Source organism: Phascolarctos cinereus, unplaced genomic scaffold (genome assembly GCF_003287225.1).
Source record: "Phascolarctos cinereus isolate Bilbo 61053 unplaced genomic scaffold, phaCin_HiC Scaffold_4;HRSCAF=312, whole genome shotgun sequence".
Classification (NCBI taxonomy): Eukaryota; Metazoa; Chordata; class Mammalia; order Diprotodontia; family Phascolarctidae; genus Phascolarctos; species Phascolarctos cinereus.
Genome location: NW_027555847.1, coordinates 442221302 through 442236544, shown reverse-complemented (window position 1 = coordinate 442236544; position 15243 = coordinate 442221302). Strand labels below are relative to the sequence as shown.

Sequence of the window (15243 nt, the reverse complement as noted above, 5' to 3'; positions counted from 1 at the left end):
AAGATAGTGAGGTCACCAATCCTTTAAGATTTTAATACTAATGCTCAGAGCTTTTTTTTTTCTGAATTGAATGTACATGTAAAGTCTTATCCTTTACTGGACTGCGTCATTTCCAAAGCCTGAATGTTAGCCAAGCAAAGATTTCAAATATTTCATCAATTCATTTTGGCAAGTAAAATAACCAAATCATCCTTCAGCTTTCTGATGTGGCTACCATATTAATCTAAAAAAATTTAAAAAAGCTTAAAATATACGTAACACACATCTCTAAAACTAAAGCTTCATTGTCATGAAGACTATAAACTAATCATATAATCTATTTATGGGCCAAAGACCTATGGTGTATCTCAACTACTCAGTGCCGATGAAGCCACATGGATTGGTGATAAGGACATGATCCTACAGAGATGGGCTGAACACTTCCATAGTGTTCTCAACAGACTGTCATCAATCAATGCTGTAGCTACTGACCATTTACCTCAGATTGAGGTCATCCTCCCTAGCTGAAGTTTCAACTGAAGAAGAGGTTTTGAATGCCATCAGCCTCCTTTTATATGGCAAAGCACCTGGTGCTGATTTAATTCCAGCTAAGATTTACAAGGTGGGGGGTCCATTGCTCAAACAAAAGCTGACTGTAATTTTCTAGGTTATATGGTAAGAGGAGGTTATCCCTCAGGAGTTCAAGAATGCCTCCATTGTTCATCTCTATAAAGATAAAGGAAATAGCTTGTCCTCTGACAATCACAGGGGGATCTCTCTCTTAGTCACTGCTGGCAAGATTCTTGCCAGAGTCCTCCTTAATAGGTTAATTCTTGGAAGATGGTCATCTACCTGAAAGCCAGTGTGGCTTCAGAAAGGGCTAAGGAACAGCCAATGTGGTGTTTACTGCCCCAAAACTCTAGGAGAAATGCCAAGAGCAGAACAGAGGTCTGTACACAACATTTTTAGATCTGACCAAGGCCCCTGATAGCCAGTTGTGACGGCTTATGGAAAATTATGTCAAAATTTGGTAGCCCAGAGAAGTTCATCAGTATTGTACATGATGACATGCTTGCCTGGGTTCTGGAGAATGGACGATGCTCTCATGCTTTCCCAGTCACTAATGGAATGAAACAAGGCTGTGTGCTTGCTCCCATGCCTTTTTAGCATAATGTTTTCAGCCATGGTGTCAAATGCCTTTGATGAGGGCAAACATGGCATCAAAGTCAGCTGCCTCACTGATAGCAAATTCTTTAACATGAAGAGGCTACAAGCCAAGACCAAAGTGGAGGGAGTGTTGGTGCATAATTTTTTTGCTTGCAGATGATTTGCACTTAATGAAGCCTCTGAAGCTGAGATGTAACTAAGTATGGATCATTTCTCTGCTGTTTGTGCTAATTTTGGCCTAACAATTAGCACCAAGAAAACACAGGTATTCTATCAGCCAGTACCACACCGCCCATATGTGGAACCTTTGGTTATAGCAAATGGAGAAGTTTTGAATGCTGTGGATAAGTTCGCTCATTTTGGCAGTATACTTTCTAGGAATGTACACGTTGATAATGAGGTTGATGCAGGCACTGCTAGAGACAGTTCAATGTTTGGGAGTTTCCAAAGGAAAGTGTTGAGGGGGAAGAGGCATTAGACTGACTACCAAAATGGAAGTCTACAGAGCTGTTGTGCTGATCTCATTGTTGTATACCTATGAAACCTAGACAGTATACCAGTGCCATGCCAGGAAACTGAATCACTTCCATTTGGATTGTCTTAGGAAGATTCTGAAGATCATCTACCAGGATAAGATACCAGACACTGAGGTCCTTTCTTGAACTAAACTACCAAGCATTCAGACTCTACTGCAGAGAATGCAACTATGACGTGTTGGCCAGTTGTTCAAATGCCAAGTATATTCTTGCCAAAGACTATTTTATGGAGAATTCACACAGGAGAAGTGCTTACATGGTAGTCTGAAGAAGTGATACAAGCACAATCTCAAGGTCTTTCTTTTTCTTTTTTCTTTTTTTATTTTTAGGCAATTGAGATTAAGTGACTTGCCCAGGGTCACACAGCTAGTAAGTGTCAAGTGTTTGGTCTGAGGCCGGATTTGAACTCAGGTCTTCCTGACTCCAAGGCCAGTGCTGTATATGTTGCACCACGCAGCTGCTCCACGAGAGTTTTCTTAAGAACTTTGTAATTGATAGTCTGTCTGGGAGACACTGGCACAGGACCATCCAGCATGGCATGCCCTCATCAGAGAAGATACTCTAAAAGCAAAGCAGAATTGAAATAGCTCGAAGGAAACACGAGATGCACACACTTACTCCAAATGTTCACATGGACTATTTCTGGCCAACCTGTGGCAGAGCATTCTGAGCTCGTGTCAGTCTGATCTGCCATTGTCGGACACATTGTAACTTGACTCTAACACAGTGATATCACTTTGGTCCTCTTCGAGGACAAAGGACAACAAACAGCCATAAACTAATCAACAAGAATGTACTTTTACAGGGAAAACAATTAAGTCTCAGCAGGAATTTAAATATATTAGACTGAAACTAATTCTGATTCTTTCTGTTCTCTCCTTGCCCCCTAAAATAAAACAATATAGCAACCACTCAATTCTTATGCGGTCATGAAAACAAAACAGTATTTCTGGACTTTTAACCCAAGTGATTGGCACAGTTTTACTAAGCAAATTAAGTTGTTGTTAATAATATAATGTAAATAACACTTTGAAGGAGTGTTTAGCCTTAGTTGGATTAAAAGTGGCTTCACCTCTCAAGTTTTCATAGTGATGACCTTCTTTTCTTTGATTTCAAACTCAACTCCAGTTCTAACAACCATAGGAAACATGAAACAGTCTTAGTATACCTTGACACTCAAGGAGCAGAGTGTAGGTTATACCAGGCAAGCAGTAAAAGGAGAATTCTTTCATTCATTTTTACTATGACTGTACTCTTATGGTAAGGATGGGCTATAAATTAATGTGAAACCGGACACCTTGATTTGCTTGACACTCCCCCCACCCTCCAATTATTCAGGTGATCAGAAGAATTGTATGAGGACTGGCTGTCTTGCCTTGACATACCAACAATCCTTTGTGGTGATGAAGAATAAATCCAGCTGGATCTGGAGAAAATCAGCAACTCTAAAGCCAATTAAGGATATACCATCTGTGAAGCAGACTGAGCCATTTGGTGGTTTATGGACCTACAGGAGACACCCTTATCTCCAGAGACTGACTCCCCTAACTTTGGTTATGGGCTCTCCAAATTATTCTGCCTTTTGGACACATCTCCTTATCAAGCATTGAACTATGGACCGCTAATCTGATTTATATATCAAAGGGCCCAACCTTACACATGGAATTCTTCACTTCCCCTCCTCTTGGGGATGGGCATCACTGACTCATTCCTTTCTAAGTTCACCTTTTCCCTCAAATTCCTTACCTTCCTTTGTTCAAAGGACATATAAACTCTCCCCATCCATTACTTGGTGGGCTGTCAGCATAGATTGGCAGTCCCCTTGTTTATGTTTTACTTCCCTGCTTAATAGAAAAAAAATTTTCTTTAATTTCATAGGCATCATCTTCCTCTGCTTTTCTTTTCTTTAGGGAAAAGGGGGATTTAAATCTTGAAAACTGGCTTTTGTCTTCTCCGGACATCTTCTGCTTTGGGGAAAAGAGAAATCTGAATTCCTTCAAGAGAGTGTTTGCCTCAGTTTACATTAATCATAAAGTTTGTCAAACTAGTCAAAGTTTGCTTTGAAATAAAAATGAATGAGCCAAGATGGTGGAGAGAAGCCAGGAAGGTGCCTGAACTCTACCCAGTTTCCCTCGGAAACAACATTAAATCAAGACTCTGAAAGAATTCTGGAGCAACAGTATCCACAAAAAGATGGAGCAAAACAATTTTCCAGCCCAAGGTAACTTACAAGGACTTCAGGAAAGGTCTGTCTCACTTGGGTAAAAGTGGAGCACATGTTCTCTGAGCAAGCCAGCAGGAGGCTCTTAGCCACAGCACAGATCAGCAGCTAAGGCCCCATGGTTCTGACTCAACAGGCTAGTGGCACAGCAGGCCAGCTGTGAGGCCTCCAGCCCCAGTGCAGCAGGCAAACTGCCAGCCCTGGAACCCAGGGCACAACAGACATGACTAAGCAGGGCCACTCCAGTGCAGTGGGCAAGCCGCCAGCCGCAGAGGCCCCAGCCCAGAAAGCCAGTGACCAGGCCCTTGGCCCCCAGTGGAAGAAGCTTGGGACATTGCCCGCTGTACCCTAGGAGCGAAGTTCAATTTTTAAAAATGAACAAAAACCAAAAAAGAGCCCTGACTATAGAAAAACTACAATGGCAACAGAGAAGATCAAAACACAAACTCAAAAGGACAACAATGTCAAAATGCCTACATGTGAAGCTTCAAAGGGGAATATGAATTGGTCTCAAGCCCAAAAAGTCTACTTGGAAGAGCTCAAAAAGGATCTTAAAAATCACATAAGAGAAGTAGAAGAAAAATTGGGAAAAGAAATGAGAGTTATGCAAGAGAATTATGAAAAAAGAAGTCAAAAGCTTGGAAAAGGAAACATGAAAGTTGACTGAAAAAAAAAAAGAAACTTCTTTAAAAGCAGAATTGGCCAAATGGAAAAGGAGGTACAAAAGCTAACTGCAGAAAATAATTCCTTAAAATTAGATTTGGGCAAGTGGAAGCTAATAACTTTGTGAGACATCAAGAATCAGTCAAACAAAAGTCAAAAGAATGAAAAAATAGAAGAAAATATTAAATACCTCATTGGAAAAACAACTGACCTGAAAAATAGATCCAGGAGAGGTAATTTGAGAATTATTGGACTACCTGAAAGCCATGATCAAAAAATGAGCCTGGACAGCATCTTTCAAGAAATTTTCAAGAAAATCTATTAAACCTAATATCCATAGGTTCCCCAAATGGGCAATACCACCCCCTGGGGCATGCTGGAACAATCCACAGTGGCAGTAGTAGCCTTAGGTACAATTGGGGGGCACTGAATAAAAATAAGGGAGTAGTGGAAGCATAAGGAAAGAAGATAAAGAAATTTTGAAAAACCATTTGTATCTGTTTCATCTGTTGTGTAATATTATTTTCCAAATAAACACACAAAATGTAAGTTATGACTGGTCAGTGGTCAAGTCCACCAACAGGTCTTAACAGGGATGCATTGGCAAGAGACTATATCACACATTGTCAGGAAGTCCAGCATGCATCAACAGAAATATGTGTGTATGATTTGTTTATAATATGATACTATATGGTTACATGATGCAACATTGTGTCATCAAAATTTCAAAGAAGGAAAACCCCCACAAATTTATAGTAAATTATTAAATTTAAGATGCATCATCTTTTTAAAATATATTTTTGAAATGAGGCAAATTTTTAAAAAAAAAAAGTGTTAAAGGGTTGAGGAAAGTAGATTTCCAGGAGGGTGCTGAGTAATTTTTTTTTAAAAAATAAGTTTGGGAATATCTGTCCTAGAACCAGAGGATAGAACAGGCATTGAAAGAATCTACCTATCACCTCTTGAAAGAGATCCCAAAATGAAAACTCCAAGGAGTATTGTAGCCAAATTTCAGAACTATCAGATTAAGGAGAAAATACTGCAAGCAGTCAGAAAGAAACAATTCAAATATCAAGGAGCCACAGTCAGGATTATACCAGACTTAGCAGCTTCTACATTAAAGGACTGGAGGGCTTGGGATATGATATTCTGGAAGGCAAAAGAGCTTGGATTACAATCAAGAATCAATTACTCAGCAAAACTGAGCATAATCTTTCAGGGGAAAAGATGGATTTTCAATGAAATAGGGAACTTTCAGATTTTCCTGATGGAAAGACCAGAGCTGATTGGGCAGTGAAGTGGTACAGTGGATAGAGTACCGGCCCTGGATTCAGGAGGACCTGAGTTCAAATTTGACCTCAGACATATAAAATACTTACTAGTTATGTGACTCAGGGCAAGTCACTTAACCCCAATTGTCTCTCTCTGTCACACACACACACACACACACACACACACACACACACACACACACACACAGACAGAAAGAGAAAAGGCCAGAATGGAAAATCTGATCTTCAAATACAAGACTCAAGAAAAGCATAAAAAGGTAAACAGGGAAGAAGAAATAAACATGGTATTCAGTAAAGTTAAACTGTTTACATTCCTGTATGGGAAGATGATATTTGTGACTCTTAAGAACTGTATCTCTATTAGGACAGTTGGAAGGGTAGAGAGAGGGTATGGGTATAAGTCGACTTTGACACGGTGCTAAAAAAAATAATTAAGGGGTAAAAAAAAAGGATCGTACTTGGAGAGAGGAAAGGAGGAGGCAGATGGGGCAAATTAAACCATATGAAGAGGCATGGAAGAAGTATTACAGTAGAGAGAGGGAAGAGGAAGTGAGCATTGTTTGAACCTTTCTCTCATCAAATTTGGCTCCAAGAGGAAATAACATACATAATCAGTTGGGGAGAGAAATCTGTCTTACCTTACAGGGAAGTAGGAATGGAAAGGGGAAAGAAAGGGAGGGGGCTGATAGAAAAGAGGGCAGATTGGGGGAGGCAGTGGTCAGAAGCAAAACACTTGTGAAAGGAGAAAGGGTGAAAGGGTGAAAGGAGAGAGAAAAGTATAAATGGGGAAAAATAGGGTGAAAGGACATACACAGTTAGCAATCATAACTGTGAAGGTGCATGGGATGAACTCTCCCATAAAACAGAAGAATATAGCAGAATGGACTAAAAACCAGAATCCTACCATATGTTGTTTACAAGAAACACATTTGAAGCAGAGAGACACACAGAGTAAAGGTAAAAGGCTAAAGCAGAAGATATTATGCTTCACTAAAGCAAAAAAAAAAAAAAGGCAGGGGTAGCAATCCTGATCTCAGAAAAAGGAAAAGCAAAAATAGATCTAATTAAAAGAGACAAGGAAGTAAACTACATCTTGCTAAAGGTACCACAGACAATAAAGTAATATCAATACTAAACATATATGCACCAAGTGGTATACTATTCAAATTCTTAGAGGAAAAGTTAAGTGAGTCATAGGAAGATATAGACAGCAAAACTATACTAGTGGAGGACCTCAACTTTCCCCTCTCAGTACTAGATAAATCTAACCACAAAATAAACAAGAAAGAAGTTAAGGAGAACAGTTAGATATGACAGAACTCTGAAAAAAACTGAATGGGGATAGAAAGGCATATACCTTTTTCTCATTGGTACATGGTACCTACACAAAAATTGAACATGTATTAGGGTATAAAAACCTCACAATCAAATGCATAAAGGCAGATATATTGAATGCATCCTTTTCAGACCGCAATAAAAATTACATGTAATAAAGGGCCATGGAAAGATAGATTAAAAATTAATTGGAAAAAAAAAGAAAAAAATTAATTGGAAGCTATTGAGTGGGTCAAACAACAAACCATAGAGACAATAATTTCATCAAAGAATGACAATAATGAGACAACATACCAAAATTTGTGGAGATGCAGCCAAAGCAGTACGTAGGGGAAATCTTATATCTCTAAATGCTTACATGAATAAAACAGAGAAAGAACAGATCAATGAATTCGGCACACAATTTAAAAAGCTAGAAAATGAACAAATTAAAATCCTCAATTAAATACCAAATTAGATTAATAAAATTGAAAGTAAGAAAGCTACTGAAATAACAAGTAAAACTAAGGGCTAGTTTTATGAAAAAAAATAATAAACCTTTAGTTAATTTGATTTAAAAAAAGAAAGAAAACCACATTACAAATGTGAAGAGTAAATTCACCACCAATGAAGAGGAAATTAAAGCAATAATTAGGAGCTATTTTGCCCAACTGTATGCCAACAAATCTGATAATCTAAGTGAAATGGATGAATATTTACAAAAGTATAAATTGCCCAGGTTAACAGAAGAAGAAATAAAATATTTAAATAACCCCATTTTCGATAAAGAAATTGAACAAGCCTTCAATGAACTCCCTAAGGAAAAAAAAATCTCCAGGGCCAGAAGGATTTAAAATTGAATTCTATCAAACATTTAAAGAACAATTAATTCTAATACTACATAAACTATTTGGGAAAAAAGGTGAATAAGGAGTTCCACCAAATTCCTTTTATGACACAAATATGGCTCTGATACCTAAACCAGGAAGAGCCAAAACAGAGAAAAAAAATTATAGACCAACTTCCCTAATGACTATTGATGTAAAAATTTTAAGTAAAATATTAGCAAAGAGATAACAGCAATTTTTCATGAGGATAATATACTAATATCCCAATATCATTGGGATTCATACCAGGAATGCTGGGCTGGTTCAATATTAGGAAAACTAACATCATAATTAACTATATCAATAATAAAACCAACAGAAATCATATGATTATCTCAATAGATACCGAAAAACTTTTGACAAAATACAACACTCATTCCTATTAAAAACACTAGAAAGCATAGGAATAAATGGAGCTTTCCTTAAAATGATAAGCAGACTCTAAAACTATCAACAAGCAAGATCTGTAATGGGGATAAGCTAGAAGTCTTCTCAATAAGATCACGGGCTCAGGGCAGCTAGGTGGCACAGTGCTTGGAGCACTGGCCCTGGAGTCAGGAGAACCCCGAGTTCAAATCCAGACTCAGACACTTGACACTTACTAGCTGTGTGACCCTGGGCAAGTCACTTAACCCTATTGTCTAGCCAAAAAAAAAAAAAGCAGATAGGAAACAAGGATGCCCATTATCACCACTTTTATTCAATATTGTACTAGAAATGTTAACTTTAGCAATAAGAGAAGAAAAAGAAATTGAAGGAATTTGACAACGCAATGAGGAAACAAAGCTATCACTCTTTGCAGATGATATGATGGTATACTTAAAGAATCAATTAAAAAACTACTTGAAATAATTAACAACTCTAGCAAAGTTGCAGGATATAAAATAAACTCACATAAATCACCAGTATTTCTAATATATTACCAACAAAGCTCAGCAAGAAGAGGTAGAAAGAAAAATTCTATTTAAAATAACTGTAGACAACGTAAAATATTTTGGAGTGTACTTGCTAAGACAAACCCAGGAACTATATGAACACAATTATAAAACACTTTTCACACAAATAAAGTCATATGTAAACAACTGGAAAAATATCAATTGCTCATAGGTAGGCCGAGCTAACATAATAAAAATGATAATTCTACCTAAATTAATATACTTATTCAGTGCCACACCATTCAAAACAAAAAATGTTTTATAGAACTAGAAAAAACAATAAAATTCATCTGGAAGAAAAAAAAGGCCAAGAATATTAAGGGAATTAATGGGGGAAAAAATGCAAAGGAAGGTTGCCTAGCTATACCAGATGTAAAATAATATTTTAAAGCAGCAATCATCAAAACTATTTGTACTGGCTAAGAAATAAATTAGGTATACAAGACATAGTGGTCAATGATTATAGCAATCTACTGTCTGATAAACCCAAAGACTTCAGCTTTTGGGATAAGAACTCACTATTTGACAAAAACTACTGGGAAAGCTAGAAAACAACATGGCAGAAAGTAGGCACAGATAAATATCTCACACTGTATACTAAGATAAGGTCAAAATGGGTACATGATTTAGACACAAAGGGTGATACCATACTCGAATTGGGAGAGCAAGAAATAGTTTACCTGTCACATCTATGGAGAAGGACAGAATTTATGATCAAATGAGAGGTAGAGAACATTATGAAATGCAAGATGGAGAATTTTGGTTATGTTACATTAAAAAAAAATTTTGCACAAACAAAATAAATGCAACCAAGATTAGAGGGAAAGCAAAAGATGGGAAACAATTTTTACAGCCAATGCTTCTGACAAAGGCTTCACTTCTCAAACATATAGAGAAACAAGTCAAATTTATAAGAATACAAGTCATTCCCCAATTGATAAACTGATATCCCCAAAGGATATGAACAGGGAGTTTTCAGATGAAGTCTCTATCTATAGTCATATGAAAAAAAAAATGCTCTAAATCACTACAGATTAGAGAAATGCAAATTAAACATGACAGAAAAGGAAAGTGATAAATGTTAGAAATGGGGGACAACTGGGACACTAATGCATTGTCAGAGTTGTGAACTGATCCAACCATTCTGGAGAGTAATTGGGAACTATATCCAAAGGACTATAAAACTGTGCATACCCTTTGATCCAGCAATATCAGTACTAGATCTGTATCTCAAAGAGATCATAAAAAAGGGGAAAATATCTACAGGTACAAAAAATTTGTAGCAGCTCTTTTCATGGTAACAAAGAATTGGAAATTGATGGAATGCCCATCAACTGGGGAATGGCTAAACAAGTTGTGGTATATGGATGTAATGGAATACTATTGTGCTATAAGAAATGATGAACAGGCAGATTTCAGAAAGACCTGGACTTACATGAACTGATACTGAGTGTAGTGAGCAGAACCAAGAGAACATCCTATGCAGTAAAAGCAACATTGTGTGATAATCAACTGCGGGTGACTTAGCTCTTCCTAGCAATATAATGATCCAAGACAATTCTAAGGGACTCATGATAGAAAATGCTATCCACATCCTGAGAAAGAACTATGGAGTCTGAAGGCAGATTGAAGCACACTATTTTCACTTTTCAGGGTTTTTTGTGTCTTTTCCCTTTAACTCTGTTTCTTCTTTCACAACATGAATAATATGGAAAATATTTTTACATGATTGCACATTTATAATCTATATCAGGTTACTTGCCATCTTGGGGAGGGGGTGTGTGAATGAGGAAGGGAGAAAAAATTTGAAACTCAAAATCTTATAAAGAATGAATGTTGAAAACTATCTTTACATGTAACTGGAAAAAAATAAAATACTATTTACCAAAAAAAAAGAAAAAATGAAAAATAAACTAGAGAGGAGTTCACCAATGTACCACTTCAAGTTATTATAAAATATGACTATCTTCAGAAAACATTGCCATTTATCTGGTAGTGAAACATTAATCTATATGAAGTATATTTGTCCATTTTCAAGAATTATTAACTAGTGACTTCATATTCAATATAAACTAGCTGATGATGATTCATAAATATGACAGGAACACTACTGTTTTATTCCAAAGACAGGTAAAATCCAGTAACCTGATCCAAAGATTACTTTATGATGGCATAACTAACCTGTTTATTCAACCTGATACCACCCAAAACGTTGCTGGAATAACCTTTAGTCTCCCCAGGGTTTATACTGGACAACTGGATTCATTACTAGACTGGGCAATAAAATGTAGTAAAACATTTATGCCAATTTCTTCATGTGATTCCATGTCTTGATTTGAGCATTCAAATTTCACCACCTCCCTTTCTTGCCCTTGAAGTAACAAGCTTCACAAAAATAAATTTCCAAAATGAAATCTAAGTCTGAAGTACCCACTACATTCTAACAAAAGGAATGTAATGATGTTGATGATAGACATAAAGTCCATAGTGCCTCTAAGTCTTGAACAAACTAGATTTTTGCCATTTTTTCTGAAGTCGTTTAATAAAACCACATTGATTTTCACAGATTTAAAAATATAGTGGGATTTTTCATAATTCTCAGATTTTTAACTCCAGGAACATCAGATTGGTTTTGAAATAGAGCCTGGCTACTGTTGCCTAGTTATGCCTGAACGGTACTGACCTAGAAAGCTCATGTCAAATCCCAGGTACCAAATAAGCTTAGGGTTGGCTAATGGCGTTGCTCCCTAGCCAACATTAGAAGGGCCTCAACCTCTGCCACTGAAGGATGCACTATGATAACATCCTGTCTATTAGAATTCACTTTGCTTTTGAAAGTTTCGATACCTTTTATTTTTATATCACTCTTTCCCAAATGTACCCCTTTCCCTCTTTCCCAACCAGTAAACCCCTCCCTTATAACAACTACAACCAGTTGAGCAAAACAAAGAGAGACATCTGCCCCCCACAACATTCCACACCCATGGTCTCTTACCTTTCCATGGAAAGGAGGGGAATACATTTCATCATTTCTCCCAGAAGCCAAGCCTGATCACCATAATCACAAAGCCTTCAGTTTCTCCCCTCCCAGCCTTTTTTTTTTTCCCCAAATCGCTTCCAGGATTTACAGCTTCTACTTAGGACTTTGAACCCTTGCGTGGGATCCATATAGCAGATATGATTTAAAAAAAAAAAAGGCCTGGGTCAGGAATCAAGACTTGTATTCTGCCACTAACTAGCTGTATAACCTTGTCCAGTCTACAGAGCATTTATGGGCTCCTCCTCTCGAAGCCCTCTGTGGTTACTTACAACTTTAAAACTATATGAAAATCCCCAAATGAAACCTGCTCTTCTCTCCCAATGCAGAATTGCTCTAAGGTACAAGAGTTATGCAGTCTACTGCCGGTCCACCTCCTCTCTCCGCACAGGTAAATATCCTATTTCTAGGGCGAGTATCACCTGGAACCCAGTAGCGGGGAGCGACTTAGTTCTGCCCCCATGTTGTCCTTCTGAAGTCTCCTTTCTCTTCCTCCCCCAAGAACTGACAATGAGAAGAAGTGGGGTTGCAGGATACCTCTGCTCCTTTTTCGCAGTTTCGGGAACGTCGCAGGTCAGACCATTAGATCCCTAGAGCTCGATGGAGCCCCAGGTTCAGGAAGTATCAAGTGGCATTAGCAGGCCGCTCCCCGCCTGCCTTATGCATAATTCATAAGCAACATATCTGGCTGCCCATACGTGCTCCAGTGTGCTGGGGGAAGGTGGGAACTGGAGAAAAGTACTATCCTCATTCCTAATGTAGGGCAACCTAAGCAAGCTCTCAGAACCCAGTCGCCCTGCCAGGTTTCCATGCCCAGGCTCGGGCTACTAAGCACCAGCAATCAGAAGCTACGAGCTGCCGCTAGCTCAGGTAAAGGCGCAGGAGCGGTAGTATTTGCCGCTGCAGCTGCTGCTACTCCCCGGACCCGCATGTCCTCTGGCCCACGGACTTCCTCTCTAGTTTCAAAACGCAGACACAGGCGCCATGATCAAAGCTGCAGGGAGTTTGGCTCCACAAATCCTGAGCTGGGCGGCGCGGACCTCAGGGCCAAGTAGGAAGGTAGGCATGCCGAAGCCAAGACTCACTCGCCCTTTCGCCATCTCCCGCCTCTACAAAGTGGAGGAATCCTGCCCTGACACCCGGCCCTCCCAGTGCTCTACCTTCGGAGGAAGGGCACAGCAGCTCGCAGAGAAGCCCAGTCTGCCTCCGCCTACCTGAATTTGCTGTAGGGGCTGCGGTAAGCGCTGCTGCTGCGGCTACCTTCAACACCTCTTCTGGCAACCTTGGAGAGAAGTTTGGCTGTTAAGCCCAGGCGGCTCCGTTTAAAGCTCTAGCAGCTGAGTCAGGGAAGCCAGAGCCCCAGGGCCCGGGAATAGCCACTATTGGACTGTGGGAGGAGTCAGAGAGAAGCTTCTGACTTGGGGCATACTGGAAACCCGGTGCTAAGAGAAACTATTGTGGGATCAGGGTCCTTCCGAGCACGCCTGCCTCATCTCTGAAGACCTGGGTGCAAGTTCTGCCTATGACACATACTGCCTGTGTGACCTTAGGCAACTCTGTTAGACTGTAAGTTTCAGAAAAGCCGCCAACTTTGATTGGAATAGGAAAATTCCTCACTGGAAATTTTTTACCCAGATGGAATAACAGGTTCGGTTATCTCTCTCCGTAATCCCTCCCTCTAGTCAACCCATCGCACTTCTAAACCATATCCTGGTAACCTGTAATTTGGGAAGAATAATTCCCCAGGGAAGGAAGGAAGAAAGAAAAGGAGAAATAAAGGGAGGAGTGAGAAAGGGGGCTGAAAACCATCCTAAACGATTTGCTTAAACCTCTTCCAGGAGGTTTGCAATATGCTAAGTCTTGATGCATTAAGCATAATATCCTTGGCAAAAAAAAAAAAAAGCATCTGAAAGATTTCACCATCCACAGGTAAATGACCTGAGCTGATCTGACTGTAGTAGTAAATGACCTGTGCTCCACAGTGTATCACTTCCATCACATTGGTAAACATGTCTGTTGAGTATACTTCTTCTTGTGCCATTCCTGGTTTGACATTATTATCAGAGTATCATTAAATAAGGTAATTTCTGTTGTTATGACTTCCCGTGGAATCTTGAATGATTTTGATGTATGTGAGACACTGTCATAACACAGCTTGCAAGGTGGTATTTACTTCTACCAAATCAAATTATTTTTTGTAGTCTATAAACAGTAAGTAAAATTAGATCTTACATTGTTCACATTCTTCATTTAATTGAAAATAGTAAAAAAAAATCTAGTTCATTTTGAATATTGCTTGTGAAAATCTGCTTATTCTTTAGTAATACTCTCATCGATGGCTCTCAGAAAAAAAAATTGTATATTTGGGAAAGTAGGCGTAGAAGCTATGAGTTATAGATGTTCTTTTGACCAACTTCTTAGTATTAATAAAGTCCAGGATGTTTTTCCCACATGGATCTTTTCTCTATATACTTGGTCCAATCTTGGTCCTGTGTTTCTACTGGTTAGTACCTCCTCTATGAGCATATCCAGGGCTATAACCTTCAGATCCAAGATCTGCTGTCCTTGGTTGAAAAAAAGTTTGTTAAAATGTTTTTGCTAAATCTTTCTCCATTTTTCCTATTTATTTCTGTTTTTTTCACTTTCATTTTCGTCCTTAAATGTCTTTGGAATGACTTTGTTTAATCATTGGCTTTCATCCTTTTTCAGAGTTGTTGTTCTATTTATTCCATATTTCAAAGTTTATATTCTAATATTGTTGCCTTTGGGGGTTGTCTTTCACTGATTAACAAGTAAATCAGATTTTTGATGACTAAGGTACCTCCTGAGTTCTGCTGCTTTTTTTTAAATGATTGATTTACCTGAGTTAAACTTTTGGAAAAAAATTACTATTGTCATATTAATGTAATATATGTTGTTCCTTTCCCATGTTTTATTTCTAATTATTTGTTGAAGAATTCAGAATTCTATCAATTTTATACCATATATTTTTTCTTCCTTATTCTTAATTTTTTTTACTCATTCTACTCTGAGCCCTGATGAATGAGTACATGCAGCCAAAACAGGAATAACTCTACATCAATATCAAGTCTTTTCCTGTCTGATAGAGTATAATCTGTTTCATTCTTTGTAATGTTTTTTGGTGGTCACCATGTCCAGCACCTAATGATTATTTTTTTTCTTCAAAAATATAAAGGTGTGAGGTTTCTGCA

General features: G+C 38.3%; 1 protein-coding gene across 5 annotated transcripts in view; it reads right to left on the bottom strand.

Moving 5' to 3' along the window:
- The window catches only part of LOC110214757 (serpin B6-like), a 33690-nt gene extending 20255 nt beyond the window's left edge, over window positions 1-13435 (bottom strand). Inside the window, exon 1 of one of the 5 annotated variants that reach the window (XM_020995813.2) lies at window positions 13246-13435. Coding sequence is in view for 3 of the 5 variants with exons in the window: in XM_020995810.2 (XP_020851469.1) it covers window positions 12454-12494 (41 nt within the window). In the remaining 2 variants the exon portion in view is untranslated. The other 4 variants (XM_020995814.2, XM_020995810.2, XM_020995811.2 and 1 more) reach the window with 4 other exon arrangements.
- Between the last annotated feature and the right edge of the window lie 1808 nt (window positions 13436-15243).